The sequence below is a fragment of the Triticum aestivum genome, chromosome 3B (assembly GCF_018294505.1).
Source record: "Triticum aestivum cultivar Chinese Spring chromosome 3B, IWGSC CS RefSeq v2.1, whole genome shotgun sequence".
In the NCBI taxonomy this organism is placed as follows: Eukaryota; Viridiplantae; Streptophyta; class Magnoliopsida; order Poales; family Poaceae; genus Triticum; species Triticum aestivum.
This window is the reverse complement of record NC_057801.1, coordinates 801,119,056-801,137,291: the sequence shown is the minus strand read 5'-3', so window position 1 is coordinate 801,137,291 and position 18,236 is coordinate 801,119,056. Positions and strand designations below refer to the sequence as shown.

Genomic DNA, 18,236 nt, shown 5'->3' with positions numbered 1-18,236 from the left:
ATTAAAGACTTCGTCCCGTGTCCGGATGGGACTTTCCTTGGCGTGGAAGGCAAGCTTGGCGATACGGATATGTAGATCTCCTACCATTGTAACCGACTTTGTGTAACCCTAGCCCTCTCCGGTGTCTATATAAACCGGATGGCTTTAGTCCATAGGACGAACAACAATCATACCATAGGCTAGCTTCTAGGGTTTAGCCTCCTTGATCTCGTGGTAGATCCACTCTTGTAACACACATCATCAATATTAATCAAGCAGGACGTAGGGTTTTACCTCCATCAAGAGGGTCCGAACTTGGGTAAAACATCGTGTTCCTTGTCTCCTGTTACCATCCGCCTAGACGCACAGTTCGGGACCCCCTACCCGAGATCCACCGGTTTTGACACCAACAGGGAGCCTCCAGCCGCCCCTCAATAGTCCCTCCACGCACCGCCGGTTGAAAAAAACCACACTGAGGCAGGCCTGGACTAGACGCCAGATCCGCGGCTTCCGTCGCCACCCATCTCTAACCACAGACTCCACCGAGGAGAAGAGCACCATACCGGCCATGGATCTAGCCGCCGCCGCACAAGCAAGGGGCGCCACCCCACCTGTTGCTCACGGATCCAACGCCGGAGTCGCCCTGCCGCCTCCGGGAGATCCCACAGCACACCACCCGCCCTAGCGCTTTGGCGTCGGGCCCGCCGCCACCGCAGACTTGGCCGGCGACAGCGGTGGCATGAGAGAAGACGAGAGGGGCCTCGCGGCGCTAGGGTTTGGGTCCCCTGGCGTCGCCCAGGGGAGGCGACGCGAGGGGGCGAGCAGCGAGTTCTCTGATTGGCCGGCCGGACATGGTCGTTTCAGGATTCAGCCGCGGCGGTCCGTCAACCGTTCCGGCCGATCGAGCGAGTCCATCCATGGATCGATCACCACGAGCATTTCAAACTAGCCTGAAAGTTTTGTTTTGAAATAATCACAAGCTACAGATGGATAGCAGAATGACGAAGCAGTTTCTGACGACGCCGTTTGCGGTGACCACGCCGCGCACACTGTATTGCATAGCAGATCCACAGTCCGGCATCGGTCAATTAATCTTGTTTACAGTCCGGCATCGGTCAATTAATCTTGTTTGCTGGCTGTTCTCGCTGAACTAATCTTGCTTGCTGGCTGTTCTTGCTGAACTACTCCTAGGCGCCGGTCAGCTTTCAACGCAGCCAAAACTATGGGCGTGCTGCCTTCTTGTTCTCTAATTTGGGCGCCTACAGATTATACTACTAGTACTATTTCCCCCCATTTTATGCGAGGACAAGTCATACATTCTGTTTGAAAAGAATAGGAATTTTAGTAGTACTCCCTTCATTCCATAATGTAGTATGCCCACGCTTTTCGAGATTTAATTTTGATCATAAATTTAGCCAACGTGGAGGACTGCGGTGGAAGCATGACATATAACTTTCAATTCCTATTCAAAAAAGTTTTCAAAGGTATAATTTTCAGTAAATGATTTATGCATTATTTTTTTAACTTATGATCAAAATTGAATCTCGAAAATATGAACACTATATTATAGAATGAAGGGAGTATTTGTTTTTGCATGACGTTGCCGAACTGCTCCTGGCAAGAGACAAAGTGGACCGTTTGACCAGTCCACTCACATGTCTGCACCGCAAAATCGGAAAAATGGTGGTTCTAGAACACATCAAGTGGCAAGCATATCATGGATAAATCAGTTGGCCGTGACAGTAAGAGCATCTCCAACTGATCCCATAAGATTCCCGCTGAAAAAATATGATCTCATAAGAACTTTTGCTTACTGAAGGTGTCCTAATAATTTAGAAAATGTTTGCTGATGAAACGCTTTAGCATATTCCAGGAAATCTACCTAATAATTTTTTTCTATTTCTTTTTAAACTTGTATACAAATGGTATATGCATGTCTATATTCTATCAACATAATAATTCAAATAATTATGTTTCGGGCACATGTGCTACCTTGATGAGGCTTTCTCCGCAAAAATCGGAAACAATGGTGCTTCTTAATCACACCAAGTGGCAAGCATATCAGTAACCAACTGCTACTACGGATAAATCAGTCGACGGTGACAGTAGGAACATCTCTTATTGATCCCATAAGAACTTTTTCAATAAATGGTTAATGAAGGTGTCCTAACAATTTAGGAAATGTTTGCTGATGAAGCGCTTTAGCTGATTCCAATAAATCTACCTAGTAATTTGTTTTTTTATTTGTTTTTAAACTTGTATATACAAATGGTGTATGCATGTCTATTCTATCAACATAATAATTCAAATAATTATATTTCGGGCACATGTCATTGAACATCATTCAGATCTATCATAATTCAAATAATTTATAGAGAAGTTATTGACCAAGGAGGCCGATGCTACTGCTTGGGATGAAGTGATGACGATGACACCAATGTGCTACCTTGACGAGGCTTTCTCCGTAAAATCGGAAACAATGGTGCTTCTAGAGCACACCAAGTGGCAAGCATATCCATAACCAACAGCTACTACGGATAAATCAGTCGCGGTGACAGTAGGACCATCTCCTACTGATCCCATCAGAACTTTTTCAATAAATGGTTAATGAAGCTGTCCTAATAATTTAGGAAATGTTTGCTGATGAAGCACCTTCAGAAGATTCCAATAGATCTACCGAGTAATTGGTTTTTTGATTTCTTTTTAAACTCATATGTACAAATGGTGTATGCATGTCTATTCTATTAACATAATAATTCAAATAATTATATTTCAGACACACGTAGTTGACATCATTTCAGATCTACAATTTATGAATGTATATTTAGATATTCAAATGCAAATTTGAACATAACAGATGGTCCAAAGTCCAAACTATTCAAAGTAAACAGAAAAAATGATCCAAGTCATTCGAAGTAAAACAATTTATAGAAGTTATTGACCAAGGACCGCCCACAGATACTCAACAAGATCATCATGCCAATCGGTTTCCGATCCGTCGATGTATTTCAATAAATTATCATTGCTCATCCCTCTCTGACTCAACAGGTGGTATATAAATTTTGTTCCCCTCATTCTCATAACGAAAGTCTTGCAGCGCTCCTCCTCTATAATCCTTGTTGTGCAGGATCACGCATGCGGTCATGATGCGTCACGAATCCTTTGGTGTCGGAATCTTGCAAGGCCACAAAAAATGGCGAAGCTAGAGTTGTTTGCTAAGTGTAAAGGAAGGCCGATGCTACTACTTGGGATATGCGATGACGATGAAACCAATGTGCTACCTTGATGAGGCTTTCTCCGCAATGGTATGTGATATTAGGGGTGGACCAAAGCTCGTAGCTCGCAAGCTTAATGATTGCTTGACAGTTCAACCCGTCAAGCTCGTAGCTTGCTTCTTAATGAACAGAGCCATTCACTGATTTCAGCTCATCAAACTTAACGAATTTCACAAGCAGCTCGTTAAACTTGTTAGTACATCACAACACATATTCTTATTTTATGTGGTAGCCTTTTTTAATAGACCCAACCAAGACTATACAAGGCAACAAACGAGCACAATTCATTTTATAGTCATCATCTTCCTCCATGAAAATCACCAACATCATCTCGTAGGCCATAACATATTGTAGTATGTTAACGAGCGCTTGCAAGCTTTAAACGAACAGACCCGAGCAGAGTTTTTTTTTTTTTTTGGCTTTCATCCTGCCCCAGGTCCGTACGTGTTCTCCCCGTCAACTAATCAACCTTGCTGCTCCGTCGCAAAAGTTAAAAACAAACAATAGGACAAAATACTAATCTTGCTGCTGACCGTTCTTGCTGAACCACTACTCCTGAACACCACCAGCCAGCCAGTCAGTCTTGTACGTACGCAGGTCAAACTATGGCTCGTTGTTCTTTGGGTTGGGCCCCGAGCAGGTTATGCTGTAACCATCTTTTCCGGTTTCGCCGGGACAGGTACACTTTGGGCCCCATTCTGAATAGTGATGCTACAAGGAGTAGGAGTAGTTTTTACGCGACGTCGCAAGAAAGGTGGCCGTTTGACCAGCACAGAGACAGAGACAGAATGTGCGCGGCGCAAGCCCGGAAAGGATCGACCGATAGTGCTTCGTGAGACGTGGAGTAGCCTTCAACCAGCTGGTCGAGAGAGTCCATCCATGGATCAACAACCATGAACATATATCAATCTAGCCTCAGAGTTTTGTTCTGAAAAATTCACAAGCTACACATGCAGGATGAGAGCTGGAACTGTTTCTTTTTTGGAAAAACTTTCGGATCTATTAATCAACTGTCAAGACAGTACAAAGAACATTAAAGATAAAAATTACTTTCAGGTCCGTAGACAACCTAGCGACGACTACAAGCATCAAAGCGAGCCGAAGGCACGCTGCCTTCATCGCCCTTCCATTACCTAAGACGGGCAAACCTTGTTATAGACAGTCAAAAAATCGTCGTAGCCAGGCAAAACTTGTTGTAATAAACAACCAGAAAATCGTTTGCGGTGTCCAGGCCGCGCACACTCTTTCGCATAGCAGATTGACAGTTCGACGTCCTAATCATGGTCCATGTCCTTGTCAACTATGAGCATCTCAACCGGGCACCCCAAACCGACCTCAAACGCCTGGATGGACGGCCAAGACACTAACCGGTCACAAAAATTCAATCCAGACGGGCGTCTCAAATACTCGGGCTGACTGACACCCCTCATATCAAGCTGAAATATAGGGCGTATATAGGCGCGCCCGGGCGCGTCTGTCACGTCGGACTGAAGATGGGGTCCCACGCGGAATTGCCCGAAAACCTGGCGGTCTGATGGACGTCTCCTCTGGTGAGGTGGGGGTGAACGCCGCGTGGCACCGTTCCGGCTCGCCACCCGAGGCTAAATCCGGCTATTCAGGCCGACGTCCCCCAACCCTAGCCCATCCACCTCCTCCCTCTCCATGCCAGCAGCCCAAACCCATCGACCTACTCTCTCTCGCTCCGCCGCTCTTTCTCCGGCTTTGCCATGGTCCGGCAGAAGATAACCACACACGCTATGCTCACACCGAAGCGTCGGTACCAGATTGAGAGGAGATTCGCGCGAGGCGCGCCACCCGTTGCCGGGCTGCCTTTGGACTCGCCGGAGCAGCAGCAGGAGTAGGAGTAGGTGGATAAGGAGGAAGAAGAGGAGCAACGGCCTACTCCGGTAGAGGTGGCGGATCCGGAGGAGGACAAGGCGGAGCAGCCTGAGCAGGAGCTGACGTCGGCTCCGCGCTTCAACCACTGGTGGAAAAACAGGCTTCCGTCCAGCCCCATAAGTCGCGAAGCTGTAGGAACCGCGACTAATGGGACCTTTAGTCGCGGTTCTGGAGGTGAACCGCGACCAAAGGCCTGGGCCCAGGGCGCTCGGTGGCCAGCTGGCGCACGTGAGGGTCTTTAGTCGCGGTTGGCCAGGACAACCGCGACTAAAGGCCTTCGGGCACCTTTAGTCACGGTTTGCCAGGCCAACCGCAACTAAAGCCCCTCCCCTATATATACCCATCCAGCAGCCAACACTTAGCCATTTGGAGCCAGACCCGCGACTAAAGGTGGTTGCGCGCGGGAACGAAAAACCCGCCAAAAAAGTCCCTTAGTCGCGGGTCGCCTCCCCAACCGCGACTAAAGGTTTCCCTTTAGTTGCGGGTCGCCTCCCCAACCGCGACTAAAGGCCCTTTAGTCGCGGGTCGCCTCCCCAACCGCGACTAAAGGGGGGGGGCTATAAATACAACCGCCCGACCCGTCGCCTCCATTTCTCTGCTCGTTCTCTGCCGCGCCGAAGGCCTGCCGCCCTCGCCCTCGACGCCGCCCGCCGTCGACCTCGCCCTCGACGCCGCCCGCCGTCGCCCGCGCCCTCGACGCCGCCCGCCGTCGCCCGCCGCCCCCTCTCGCCCACGTACGGCGCCCGTCGCCCCCTTTCGCCCTAGTACGCCGCCCGCCGGCCTCCCTCGCCCACCGCGCCGCCTCGCTGCCCTCAACGCCGGCGGCCGGCCTCGCCGCCCTCAACGCCGCCCCCCAATCCATCCTCGGGCCGCCGGCCTCGCCGCCCTCAACTGCTCTACAGAGCGATGATCGAGAGAGAGAGAGAGAGAGAGCAGAGAGAGAGAGAGAGGGAGGGAGAGAATTTTTTAACTAGTTAATTAACAAAAAAACGGTAAAATTTGATAATTAACAAAAACGGTAAAATTTGATAATTAACCCTAAACCTGTGGCGGCCTTTAGTCGCGGTTGGCCAGAAGAACCGCGACTAAAGGTCCTCCGCCCCGACGGCCGCCTGGCGCCCACGTGGACGGGCCGTTAGTCGCGGTTCTTAAGCAGCTGCGACTAAAGGTGGGGGGCTTTAGTCGCGCTTATTTGGTCGCGGTTGCGCAACCGCGACTAATGGCAGTTGCGAACCGCGACCAAAGGCCTTTTTTCCACCAGTGAACATGGAGGACACGGAGGCGGAGTTCGCCGTCACCCAAGCGGGCGAGATGGCGGAGCAGAAGGCCATCCTGGAGTCCATCCAGAATTAGGCCTATGTTTTTTTTGAAAGCTCAGGACAGCGAGGGCAGCCCCTCAATGACTTCAAGTTAACTCAACATAAATGTACATGTACAACTCTGTGGTGTTACATTAGGATGTGTATGTTAATCCATCACCACTAGAGAGGAATTAGAGAGGAGGGGATAAAATATAATACAAAGTAGTGTTCTGTTTGGCAAGCTAGATAGAAGTGACAAAGTTGTCCACGAACGGCACCAGAGCCTCCTTAACCCTGTATCTCATCATATGAAAATCGGCCTTGAATCTGAGGAGCCAGCCGTCGAACGTAGGCAGCACCCCCCTGAAGTGTCTGTTGTTGCGTTCCTTCCAAATGCTCCAGGCCGAAATGATGAATATGTCCATAAACATAGGGTTCGCCCACCTGGCTCTTGCCTCATGTATAAGTTGGAGCCTGTTGCCGCCGCTCATCCAATCGATCCCCAGCTACATCCAGCAAGCCCTACTGAACGGACAATGGAAGAAGAGATGCTCAACCGTTTCTTCGGGCGGGTCATCACAGAGGAGGCAAGCGTATACGTCATCACGCAGTTTCATGCCTCTCCTTTTTAGCATGTTCCTGGTATTCAGTCTGTCCGCTAGAAGGAGCCACGCAAAAACCCTCCATTTATTAGTGCATTTTGATCCCCAGATCCATTTGAAAGCGTCGTCCGCCACCACCTCACGAAAGTAATGATCGTAGTATTTCTTGGGACTGAATCCCGCGCCCCCCCAGGTGCATCTCCATGCGTCCCGGGCTTCAACGAGCTCCATGGAGGCCAAACTGCATTAAAGATCTCGCAGCTCTTCCCCGGCTTGCGTCGAGAGCGGTAGCTGAAAATTCCGCCCAAGTGTAGGTGCTGTCAGTAGCGCTTGCACCGAGACATCTTCGTCAGTCGCAAAGGAGAACAGCCGGGGGTGGCTGTCACTAAAGATGCAATTGTGCCACAGATCCTTCCAGAATAGCACTGAGCTCCCGTCCTGAACCTCAACCGACGTAACCCCTTGGTAAATTGGAGCTAGTTGGAAGACATCGCGCCACCAGAACGATTCGCACTGATCAGCTGCATGTGGCACCCGACCCTCATAGTATTTGGACCAAATTAGGTTAACCCACGGCACATCACATCGATTGTAAAACTTGTGTAGTTGCTTGAGTAGCATGCCTTGGTTCTGAATTTGAAGGTTAATTATCCCCAACCCACCTTTCTCTTTGGGGCGACAGACAAGGGTCCAAGCCGCCATGGACATAGTTTTGTGGCCATCATCAGTTTCCTTCGCCCAGAGACAGTATCTCCTTAGTTTGTCAAGATGCTCCAAGATTTTCGGTGGCAGCCTGATCGAACACATAGCATAGATCGCGAGGGACGTGACCACCGAGTTGACTAGGGTAAGCTTTGACCCTAGGTCCAGCAGCGACGCCGCCGTGGACAACCTACGCTCGACCGAAGCCACCAGCGGCATTAGGTCAGAGACTGTGGGTTTAGCCGTGCCCATCTGCATGCCAAGGTACCTGAACGGCATCTCTCCAACCTTGCACCCCAAAACCTCAGCCAGTCGCTCCGTCGCGTCGACCGCCGTGTTGACAGTCATCAGAGTCGATTTATGAAAGTTGATGTGCAAACCTATGGAGGATGCGTAGTCCCGAAGAATGCGTTTGATCGTCTCCGCTTGCGCTTGGTCAGCTGGCATCACTAGGATCGTATCATCCGCGTATTGAATCACCGGGTAGTCACTCTCCACGGTGGGCATGGGCAGCTCGAGCTCCCCCTCCTAAAAGTGTCATCGATGGCCGCCTGAAGAAGGTCAGCTGCCAAGACAAAGATGAGGGGGGACAGCGGATCCCCCTGGCGCACCCCTCTCTTACAGAAGAATTGCCTACCCGGGGTTCCGTTTAGGAGTATCGAGGACTTTGCCGTCGAGAACAAGCAGTGGATCCACCCCAGCCAACGACTGTCAAAACCCATACACTCCATGATCTGCATCACTAGAGCGTGCTCGATCGTGTGGAAGGCCTTTGCGAAATCTAGCTTAAGGATGGCAATCTCCCTCTTCGAGTTTTGGCACTGATGGATGAATTCATACGCCCACGCCACACAGTCCTGGACCGATCTACCCTTCAAGAATCCGTATTGGTTGCGGTGGATAACTTTAAGGACCACTTTCTGTAAACGCCCACAGCTTTACCTGCGTGCAGCCTTTTGTTCTTTGATTTGGGCCACGGGTTATACTAGTACTATCTCCCCTAAATTTATGATGAAAATGGAGTGGAAACTTTGGAAACAGAGAGGAAATATGAAAATGAAAATGAAAATTTGCAAAACGGAAACCGAAATGAAATTGTTTATGTGGAAATGAAAACAAAAACAGAACGACATTTTCCGGTGGAACAGACGTGGAAAAACTTTCTGTTTCCGTGATTATGGAATTTCCGTTTTTACTATAGGCCTATAGCTGCTTTGTGGCACTAGGATCAAACAATACACAAGGACACAATGAACAAAATGGATTACTTAGGTCCAACTTTTACTACCACACACGTAGTTAACTAATCATAGATGCAATTGTCCTATACTACTACAATACAATTCTAAGTTGTTAACATAATCATATTATTTTGTAGCCATATTAACAATTCATTAAAAGATTGTTCGTGTATTTCTCTATGATTCATGGGGTTTCTAAGTTCCGCTCAACGCCCACTTCTGTTTCTGTATCTGCTCTGTACACTACTAGGAAAAGGCCTACTAATGACGCACTACTGGTGCGCCATTAGTATCACGCCACTAGTATTTTTTACTAATGGCGCACCAGTGGTGCGCCAGTAGTATCTGGTATACTAATGGCGCACCACTGGTGCGCCATTAGTATAGGCCACTGGTGCGCCATTAGTATAGGCCACGGTGCGCCATTAGTATAGGCCACTGGTGCGCCATTAGTATAGGTCACGGTGCGCCATTAGTATTTTTGAATTTTGAAGGCGGGAAAATAGTAGTGGCGCACTGTCTAACCCCCACCGTGTGCCATTGCTATTTTTGAATTTTGAATTTGGATCTGGATCGCGATTTTTTTGCCCATTTTTTGCTCTTTTTTTTGCTCGTTTTTTTGCATGATATTATTTCAAATTTTGTTCCCGTTTTTGGATATTGTACGTTCTTTTGTCGGAGAGGAGTTCGCCGGAGAGGAGGAGGAGGAGGTGACCGCAGAGGCGCTCGCCTACGTTGCCGGAGAGGAGGAGGACATCGCCGAAGAGGAGTTCACCGGAGCATCGGAGAGGGGGAAGGAGAAACCATGAGGGGATCACCGGAGAGGAGGGAGGAGGAGCTCACCGGAGAGGAGGGAGGAGGAGCTCACCGGAGAGGAGGGAGGAGGAGCTCACCGGAGAGGAGGGAGGAGAAACCGTGAGGGGAGGGGAGGGGAGGAGAGGAGAGGAGGGAGGAGGAGGTCGCCAGAGAGGAGAAGGAGGAGGTCGCCGGAGAGGAGGAGGGTAGTATGGTGGAGGAGAGAAGGGAAGATAGAGTGGAGGAGTGGAGGAGAGGTGGAGTGGAGGAAAAGAATGAAGAGGTAAGGAGGAGAGGACACGCCTAGCCATATATACAGTATAGTAATGGCGCACCGTGGGCAGGTGCGTCATTACTATATTTTTTTTACTTATTTTGAATTTTGAAGGCGTGAAGATACTAATGGCGCACCATGGGCAGGTGCGCCATTAGTAATTTTTTTTAATTTATTTATTTATTTTGAATTTTGAAGGCGGGAAGATAGTAATGGCGCACCATGGGCAGGTGCGCCATTAGTAAGTTTGATTTTTTTTTTGAATTTTTTTGCCTCCCCAGATCTTAAAAGCCCCGTATCTTTTTTTTCTGTTAGGTTTTTGAGGATTTTAAAAATGTTTAACGGGGTTCCCCCTGCTAAATTCGGATGTAACTTTTCGAGTAGATGATTTTTCATATAAAAAACTTTTTCATCCGAGTTCGTATGCAAAAGTTATGCCCATTTTTACAAATTCTCGAGAGATTTTGCAAAAAAGTCGAAAATTCATGTTTGTAAATTTTGCTAACAACTAGACCACATATCATATGAGAATCTTATTTTTTTTTATTTTTTTGACACTTCTATCATTTTCTTTTATTTTTTTGAAACTGAAAAGGCGGTCGGGGGTGCATTCGGGGGAATGTTTGGGCCAAATTACTAATGGCGCACCGTGGGATGGTGCGCCATTACTAGTTCAACTAGTAATGGTGCACTACTCCAACGGTGCGCCATTAGTAGTTTTGAAAAAAAAATAAAAAATAAAAATTTACTAATGACGCACCGTGGGATGTGGTGCGCCATTAGTATTTGCATACTAATGGCGCATCAACACATGGTGCGCCATTAGTATTTAGTAATGGCGCACCACATGTACAGTGCGCCATTAGTATTCATCCCGTCTATAGCCCTTTTTCTAGGTGGTATTCGCCCCGTGTCTGTTTCGGTAGTATCTGTTTTCGTATTCATTTTCAGGGTTTCTGTATTCGTTTCCGCATCTGCAAAAAAATATGAAAACAAATGTGGTAGAATCCAATTCCGCCCATTTCCGTTCCGTTTTCATCCCTAGTCATACATTTGTTTAAAAAAAGGCATACTAGTTTTTTTAGTAAAAAGAGGCATACTAGGAGTACTATTATTTGTTTTTGCATGACGTTGCCGAACTGCTCCTGGACAAAATGGACCGTTTGACCAGCCCACTACATGATGAATGTATATTTGAATATTCAAATGCGAACCTTTTCCTTTAAATTGTCCGTGCAATGTTGTAGGGCAATGCTTCCACTTTTAGTGCATGCAACCGGTGCTTCCAAAATGAGTAAGAACAAATCCTTCGACATTCAGAACCTTCTCCTAAAATATTTATGCCCAAACACCACATTCTCTCCAAAATAGTCCTTTGTAAGCTTTAACATGACCGACTTGGTTGTTCCGATGAACTCCAACATGCCAACATTCATGCTTTGGCTTCTTGTTTGACACCATGTCTGCATATAAAGCAATCACCATATCAAGTTCATCATCCTCATCCAATGATGATTCGTCGAAAAACAACTCGACAAAAGGTTCATCTGCAAAATAAGCACCTACAATTTCGATCACAATTATTTGGGACATAAAAAATGGGTGAGGAAATCCATCTAACACCTCGTGGACATCTAGAGGTGATGCAAGCGAGAGGAAGAGGTGGTAGGTTGGTGGAGGTCTGCTAAGCTCGAGAAGCCTGGAGGCGACAACTGAGAGACGATGGTCATTTGACCTACGTGCGTCGGGACAGATGGCCAGGAGGCGGCCGCCGCGACGGGACTACGAGGAGATCCTGCTGGGGCGGCTGGGGGTCGGCAGCTAAGGCGTGGAGAAGTGACCAGGGCGGCGGGGCCGCAGCTCACCAGCCGCCATCCAGATGAGAGTGAAAATTCATGTGGTTGCGTCCCACGTCAGGTATCGGGAAAGGTTTATGTGACGGTCATTTTATCCTTAATAGTGGGGAAGTTGGACTGAATTATATATACATGTCCCCAATAAATTTCACATTCCAGGGATCTATTGGAGTTGTTTTGTTTTTCCATTTTTTTCAATATCTGTTTATTTTGGGGATGAGGATTTGTTCGAGATTTCTTTAGGTGGTGAAGCTAAGGTTACTTTCAGACGAGCTTCTCTAGTCCAACTCCTTGCTAAACCTGATCATATGCCGGGCCAGGCTTAAAAAAGCCCGAACCCAGCCCGAAGCCCAAAACACACATTTTCTCAAGTCCGGCCCCAACCCGAACATAGGCCTGAAGCTCGAAAGCCCAGCATGAAACCTGAAAGCCTGGCCCGAATGTTGTTTCTCAGTGTTGTTACGTGTAGGCCCAGCCCAAAAAGTGCAAAGATGAAAGCCCAAGATCACCCCAAATATACTTTCGAGCCGCAAAACAAAGCCCGAGCCTAGCATGAGAGGCAAGCCCGACCCAGCCCGGCCCAGATTTTTGGGCCGGGTCGTAGGCCCATGATCAGGTTTCCTCCTTACCATGCCGCATAAGATAGTTTCAGGCGATGTCCACCCCGAGCAGCGGAGCGGTTTCATGGGGCACCGACGTCCGACCAGGTAGTTTCAGGCTTTAGCCGCGACAGTCCGTCCGTCGTAGTCGTCGACCGTTCCTCCGGCCGATCAACCACCAAGAACATTTCAAACTAGGCCGAAAGGGAAGCGATGGTAGCTGTGGACCGGCCGGTCGCGCCATGAAGACAAAATCAGCCGGAGTTGAAAGGGTTCAACGCTGGAATTTAAAATTGGGCGCGCATCACCACACCACCAGTCTATAAGCTTTCCGTTCGTGTCACAACAGTATCAATAAATAAGATTGGTACTATGACAAGTGCTTCCATAATTAACCAACAATGGTCGGTGCTAATTAACATATGTGCGTCTTCTATCTGTATCCGGACTGGCCATGGAGGCTGCTGGAGAGAGCCGTTTGGCGCGAACGGGGCTACGGATAGGCCTGCTTGCCGTTCACATATGTCGCCAGGACGTGCCCCGGGATGTCGTCGGCGAACTCGCGCCACGAGGTGGACGGCAGGACCACGAAATCGGCGTACTTCCCTTCGGCGAGGCTGCCCACAACATGGTCCAGGAAGCAGGCGTAGGCGGCAGATATCGTGTGCCTGCAGCGTGCGACAGAGAGAACTCTGTTATTTTCTGAGGTTGACATTTAGTTCAGACAAACGCAAAGGATGACATGCATGTGCAAAAGCAAAGGGTAACATTCGGTGCTATTTTCATAAACCTACATGTGCAAAGCAAAGGGTGTCATTCAGTGCTATTTCACAAAGAATAGTAAACTCGATCTGAGAAGTTTGCAGTGTGCAGATCTCAAATTCAGATACGAGTGGACCAGATGACAGCGAGAAATTCTACGGCATTTCTGAGACGGCGTGTATCCGACTAGATGGAACATAGCTGCAAAGGGACTCACGCTTTCAAGGAGTCGTCTAGGGGCAAGCGCTCCGTGGCGATCCAGGGCGCCTCCCATCCAGGCAGTTGGCGGGACATCGCGGTTTTAATCGCTTGCAAGGGGTAAATATCTGAAACCTGGAGGACAGAGACACATACAGTTAACTGGCTGGCTACATAACTTCGCCGCAAAAAATAGCTATATTACTTGTAAACTGATTTTCAGTTACTCAAGAGATTCGGGGAAATACATACAGGCCAATCAGAACCAAAAGCCAGATGTGCGCCACCGGCCAATAGTGACCGAAATAAATAGGAGCTCCGCTCAGCTCGTTCTACCCCGATCTTCTTTCCAGCAGAGTCGGCATCGTCCAACAAATGATCTGGCTGGCAAAAACAAGTATCGCTTTCAGAAAAACCATCATTACAAGCATTATATAAGATATAGCAATGGAAGAGAATGATCGACCTGCACAGATGCAATGATGCCATGCTCTCCGAAGCGCTTTGCTGCACCTGGGGATAGATGCTGAGCATGCTCAATCTGATTTCACACGAAGCAAGTTCAAATTATATTCAACTTATTAGTTAGTTACTACAAAAATGATTTGAGGGCAAAATCTCTTCTTCAGTATGCTACAGAAAAACATACCCGGAACCTACGGTCCTTCGTTCCATTCAAACTAACAACCTTGTCGAACATATCTAGCAGCATATCGTTAGCTTTATCTCCAATTGCATGTATGGCAACCTTAAAAAGAACAATATTACTTTCTCAGATGATGGTAAGCATGATTAAGCATGTGCACAAATGGAAAACATGTACCTGAAGTCCCGATTTGTCTGATTCTAATGTTGCATTCAGCAGAACATCCATATCTAACAATTGGAGACCATAATCGCCAGGAGCATCCTCATAAGGCTGACCATATATATTAAACATTTACAAACCAGAACATAACTGTTTATTATTTGAATTTATGGCGAATCAACTGCCTGGCTGACACAACCACGGGCGGAGCTATGGCAAAGTCAGGGGAGGGGGGTAACCCGCCCAGCCTTGGACAAATTAGTAAAGGAAAAAATTAAGAAAAGCCTAGATTAGACATTTGCTCCCCCAAACACCCATATTTTATAAAAAAATGGGATAATTTTTTATATATTAGCAAGCTATTGCTTAAGAAGTCGGAGTATTTAGTTCAGCGAAAAAAGGAAATGATTAATAAGTGTACACCTTTAAAGTTTCCACCACCAAATGAATAAGTACCAAAACCAGATACCTTTTTAAAACAACACTAACAAAAATCCAAACCTTATTTGCTAAAGGACCACCACAAATTTACATCCAGAAATTCAAAATGCAAAGAAGATTTAGTGGTAAATATCAACCCTCTAGATAACAATATGATGTGCATCTATTCCATAAAAAGTATGGTGTAGATATGAAATATCAGTGTACTAAGATGTAATTTTGAATGCACTTGCTGACACAACCTTTCTCAATTTACAGTTTCTTGCAGAAACAGAGACTGATCGGGCTAATCATATTGGTTTCCTTTATACATAACCAGATCAATACAAACTAGTACCATGATGTATCACATTCCATGCATGAGCATAAAACAGAGTATTTGTGAAGCTTTAGCCACAAAAAGACAGCATTGCTATGGACATAAATTCTACACCATCAATATAAATGCACTAACACTAACATGTCTGATAGGTACTCAGATCATACTCAAGACTACTTACCTCATAGAACCATGCACTTGAGGAACCCAAAGAACCATCAAGAAAAGCTTTCACACCACCTAGATGAATCCACCCACTTAAAGATCGACCTCTTTCATGAATAAGATCCTAGAAGAGATAATACGCAGATAAGTGTTAATAGTATTCGCATACTATTAAGCACTTAGAACAGAAGAGCTTGGTATATTTCATGAAACATAACTTACAGAAACACGAGGCCATGTCGGCATTGGGAAGAATAAGCAGACTCTGATCATCATCTTTCCCATAGAATGAGCCCATTCATACACATCTGTTGTGATGTGAGCACAATTCTTCAGAACAAATAAGGTTCCAGTCCAAAAAAAAGGGTTATAGATGAAAAACTACAAAAGTAGATCCTTGGTCCTTAAAAGAAAGGTACGAGTGAATCACATTGAAATTCATTAGGGGTCATCCAAACAACGGAAGAAACGTCCAGCTCTATATAAGATTTGATCGTAACATGAGCAGTATGGTTCTTTTACTTGAATTGGCAGAGTAATGCTTGATTATTGACAATATATATAGCAGTATGGTTCTTTTACTTCTATATAGCTTTATGTCTAACAGAATTAACAACATTTTATCATTGGGGGTACAAACCTCAATGTTTATGGAGAAGTTGCATTCCGTTGTTTAAAAAAAAAAGACATCAACAATGGACGCATCCCTACCAATAAATTCCGCAAAGTATAATGCAGTCATATATATGGAACTGCTGATATGTTCGGTTGTTAACTGTAGATTTTTGTAAGATACTTTGTATCTGAGTTTGCTGTTTTCATAACACCAATCTTACAAGCAAAAGTGGCACAAGATACCTGAAAAATCTTGCCAAGTTTGCTCTTCTGAGGTTCCAGGGAAATAACTTCCAACATCAACAACAGTAGTCACCCCTCTCATTAGAGCGTGTCTACTTGCTCTAAGGAGAGCCTCTCGCCTTTCATTAACAGAGTCTTCTCGAACCACATCAAATACAAGCTTCATAGCAGCATCAACCAGAAGACCAGTGGGCTCTGCAAATAATAATGCAGGTCAGGTAAATTTTTATCCTTACCTTACTGTTTACAACAATGTTTGCACTTGAAAGTACATGACCAATTAAAATAATAGTGCACATTAGATAGTTAAAACATATTATATCACCGATATCTTAATGTGGGAACTATGACTCCTTGAGAATTATGTGAAAATATATACAAAAATTTCAGAAAAAGACACACATAACCATGATAATTCATCATGAACTTTCTTGATCATAACAGTTGACGGTTTGCTTCTGAGTTTTTTTTTGTTGGTGAGTCCATATTTATGTTTGAATTGAAAATCTTATTGTGTTTGAAAAAGATTTATATTGGTTCAAGGTATAAACTAACAAAAATAATTCCTGGCCCACAAAGATAAAAGGTCAGTGTTAATTACTCAAGTTCAATAAAAAGGTTACCTCTTTCCGTTGTTCTTACAATAGTTCCACCAACTGGGTCATTTGTGTTTTTGTCAATCCCAGCAATCTTCATAGCTAGTGAATTGGCTAGTCCCATGTGACCATCCATGCGTGAGAGCCAAACCTGCAAAATGAAATAATTCAGTAGCAGTCCCTATGTAATGGCTTCTCAAAAGATGTCGAACTCGCGAGATTGAACTGAAAACACACTGGATTATCAGGAGATATATCGTCTAACCAAGCAGCAGTGGGGAATTCACCGCCCCAGAAATCATTGTTCCACCCTCCTCCGCGCACCCACCCGCCAGGATGTTTATCTGTTCAGAAAACAAGTCTCAGAGATACTAGTAGCATTGCAGAGAGATTTGGTGGTTGGTCTCAGAGAAGGAGCAGCGTAGTTCATCGAAACCTCTGACGGCTCCCTGCACCCTGCTGATGAACTCGTCTTTGCTCCTAACCCCTCGAAGCGGCACCCTCGCCAGCTGCAGCAATGTTGAGAAAGGAGCACACTGTGAAGTTAAATCTACACAACTGTAAGTCTGTAACTTCACGATCTGTCCATGTTATTATGGATTGCGAGGGGGTTCAGATAGGCGGCGATACCTGCAGGCCGCCGTCGATTAGGTGCACATGGGAGTCGATGAATCCTGGGAGCACCACATTGCCACTGAGATTCAACTCATACGTGTGGCGGCCCTTGAATTCCTGCACTTTACAGCCTATACAGTCAATTTTGAGCGAACCGCAGGAGACAGACAATATGTGTGCTTGCAGTTGCAGTTGCAGTTACAGTGACGCCGCAAAGCAGTTTCGGAAAAGAAAAAAAACAGATTGCAGATAATCTCTGCGGGGAGAGGGGGCAAGCAGGTCGGAAGGCGCAACCTTGAGGGAGTCGTAGGTGCCGACGCGGAGGACGCGGCCGGCGCGGACGGCCATGGCGGCGGCGAAGGGGCGGGCGGGGTCGGCGGTGTAGATGGTGGCGTTGGCCAGAATCATGTCGGCGAAGCGTCCCCGCGGCGGCCCTGCGAGAGGAGGAGAGGAGACGAGCTGAGCATGAGCTGAGCTTCCCCTCGCGGCGTTCGATACGGTCGGTGGCAGGGAGGAGGGGGGCGCGTACATGGGAGGCGGGAAGCGGGGTCGGGGAGGAGGAACACGGCGGCGACGGCGGCCAGTGCCGCGGCGCCGGCGGCGAGGAGAGCGCCCCGGGCGGCCATGTGGTGGACTGGTGGGGTGGGTGGCTGCCTGCGCAATCGGCTTGGGTCGGGCGGGCGGGTCTTGACGACACAAATGTACCAGGTTCTCTAGACCGGAGCCTGACCAAACTAAAGGAGGAAAACCTCCGGGCTCTGCATCGATCGATGCATGCGGCGATATTATTAAAAAATGTAACGGAGTCTTAAAATCCAAGAAAACTCAAAATCTGAGAAAAAAAGAAAATAAATGCGTAAAGCTTCACATCTGGCAAGAAAGCGTCACATCCGACGATAAAGAACAGGCTACGATGCCTACACAGCTAGCCTATTATTAGCTCACCATCCA

The 18,236-nt window shown here is 46.9% G+C and overlaps 1 protein-coding gene across 1 annotated transcript; it reads right to left on the bottom strand.

Moving 5' to 3' along the window:
• Positions 1–12,809: 12,809 nt before the first annotated feature.
• On the bottom strand, positions 12,810–17,975 carry LOC123072530 (protein LONG AFTER FAR-RED 3). The gene is made up of 15 exons (XM_044496111.1): positions 17,815–17,975; positions 17,580–17,719; positions 17,301–17,402; positions 17,107–17,179; positions 16,908–17,014; positions 16,698–16,821; positions 16,075–16,269; positions 15,439–15,524; positions 15,233–15,340; positions 14,307–14,402; positions 14,133–14,231; positions 13,950–14,024; positions 13,736–13,867; positions 13,503–13,618; positions 12,810–13,191 (listed from the first exon to the last, which is right to left on the bottom strand). Exons 1-15 carry the CDS (start codon positions 17,909–17,911, stop codon positions 13,017–13,019), a joined length of 1,725 nt encoding a protein of 574 aa, XP_044352046.1. The 5' UTR covers positions 17,912–17,975; the 3' UTR covers positions 12,810–13,016.
• Positions 17,976–18,236: the final 261 nt, after the last annotated feature.

What these genes read in the sequence shown, in the direction of transcription:
- LOC123072530 (XM_044496111.1), bottom strand. Translation starts at nt 17,911, where the DNA reads ATGGCCGCCCGGGGCGCTCTCCTCGCCGCCGGCGCCGCGGCACTGGCC. An exon ending in GGTGCAGGGAGCCGTCAGAG is followed by an intron (nt 17,015 to 17,106) that starts GTTTCGATGAAC and finishes TTTTCTGAACAG; the next exon opens with ATAAACATCCTGGCGGGTGG. An exon ending in CAGACAAATCGGGACTTCAG is followed by an intron (nt 14,232 to 14,306) that starts GTACATGTTTTC and finishes GTTCTTTTTAAG; the next exon opens with GTTGCCATACATGCAATTGG.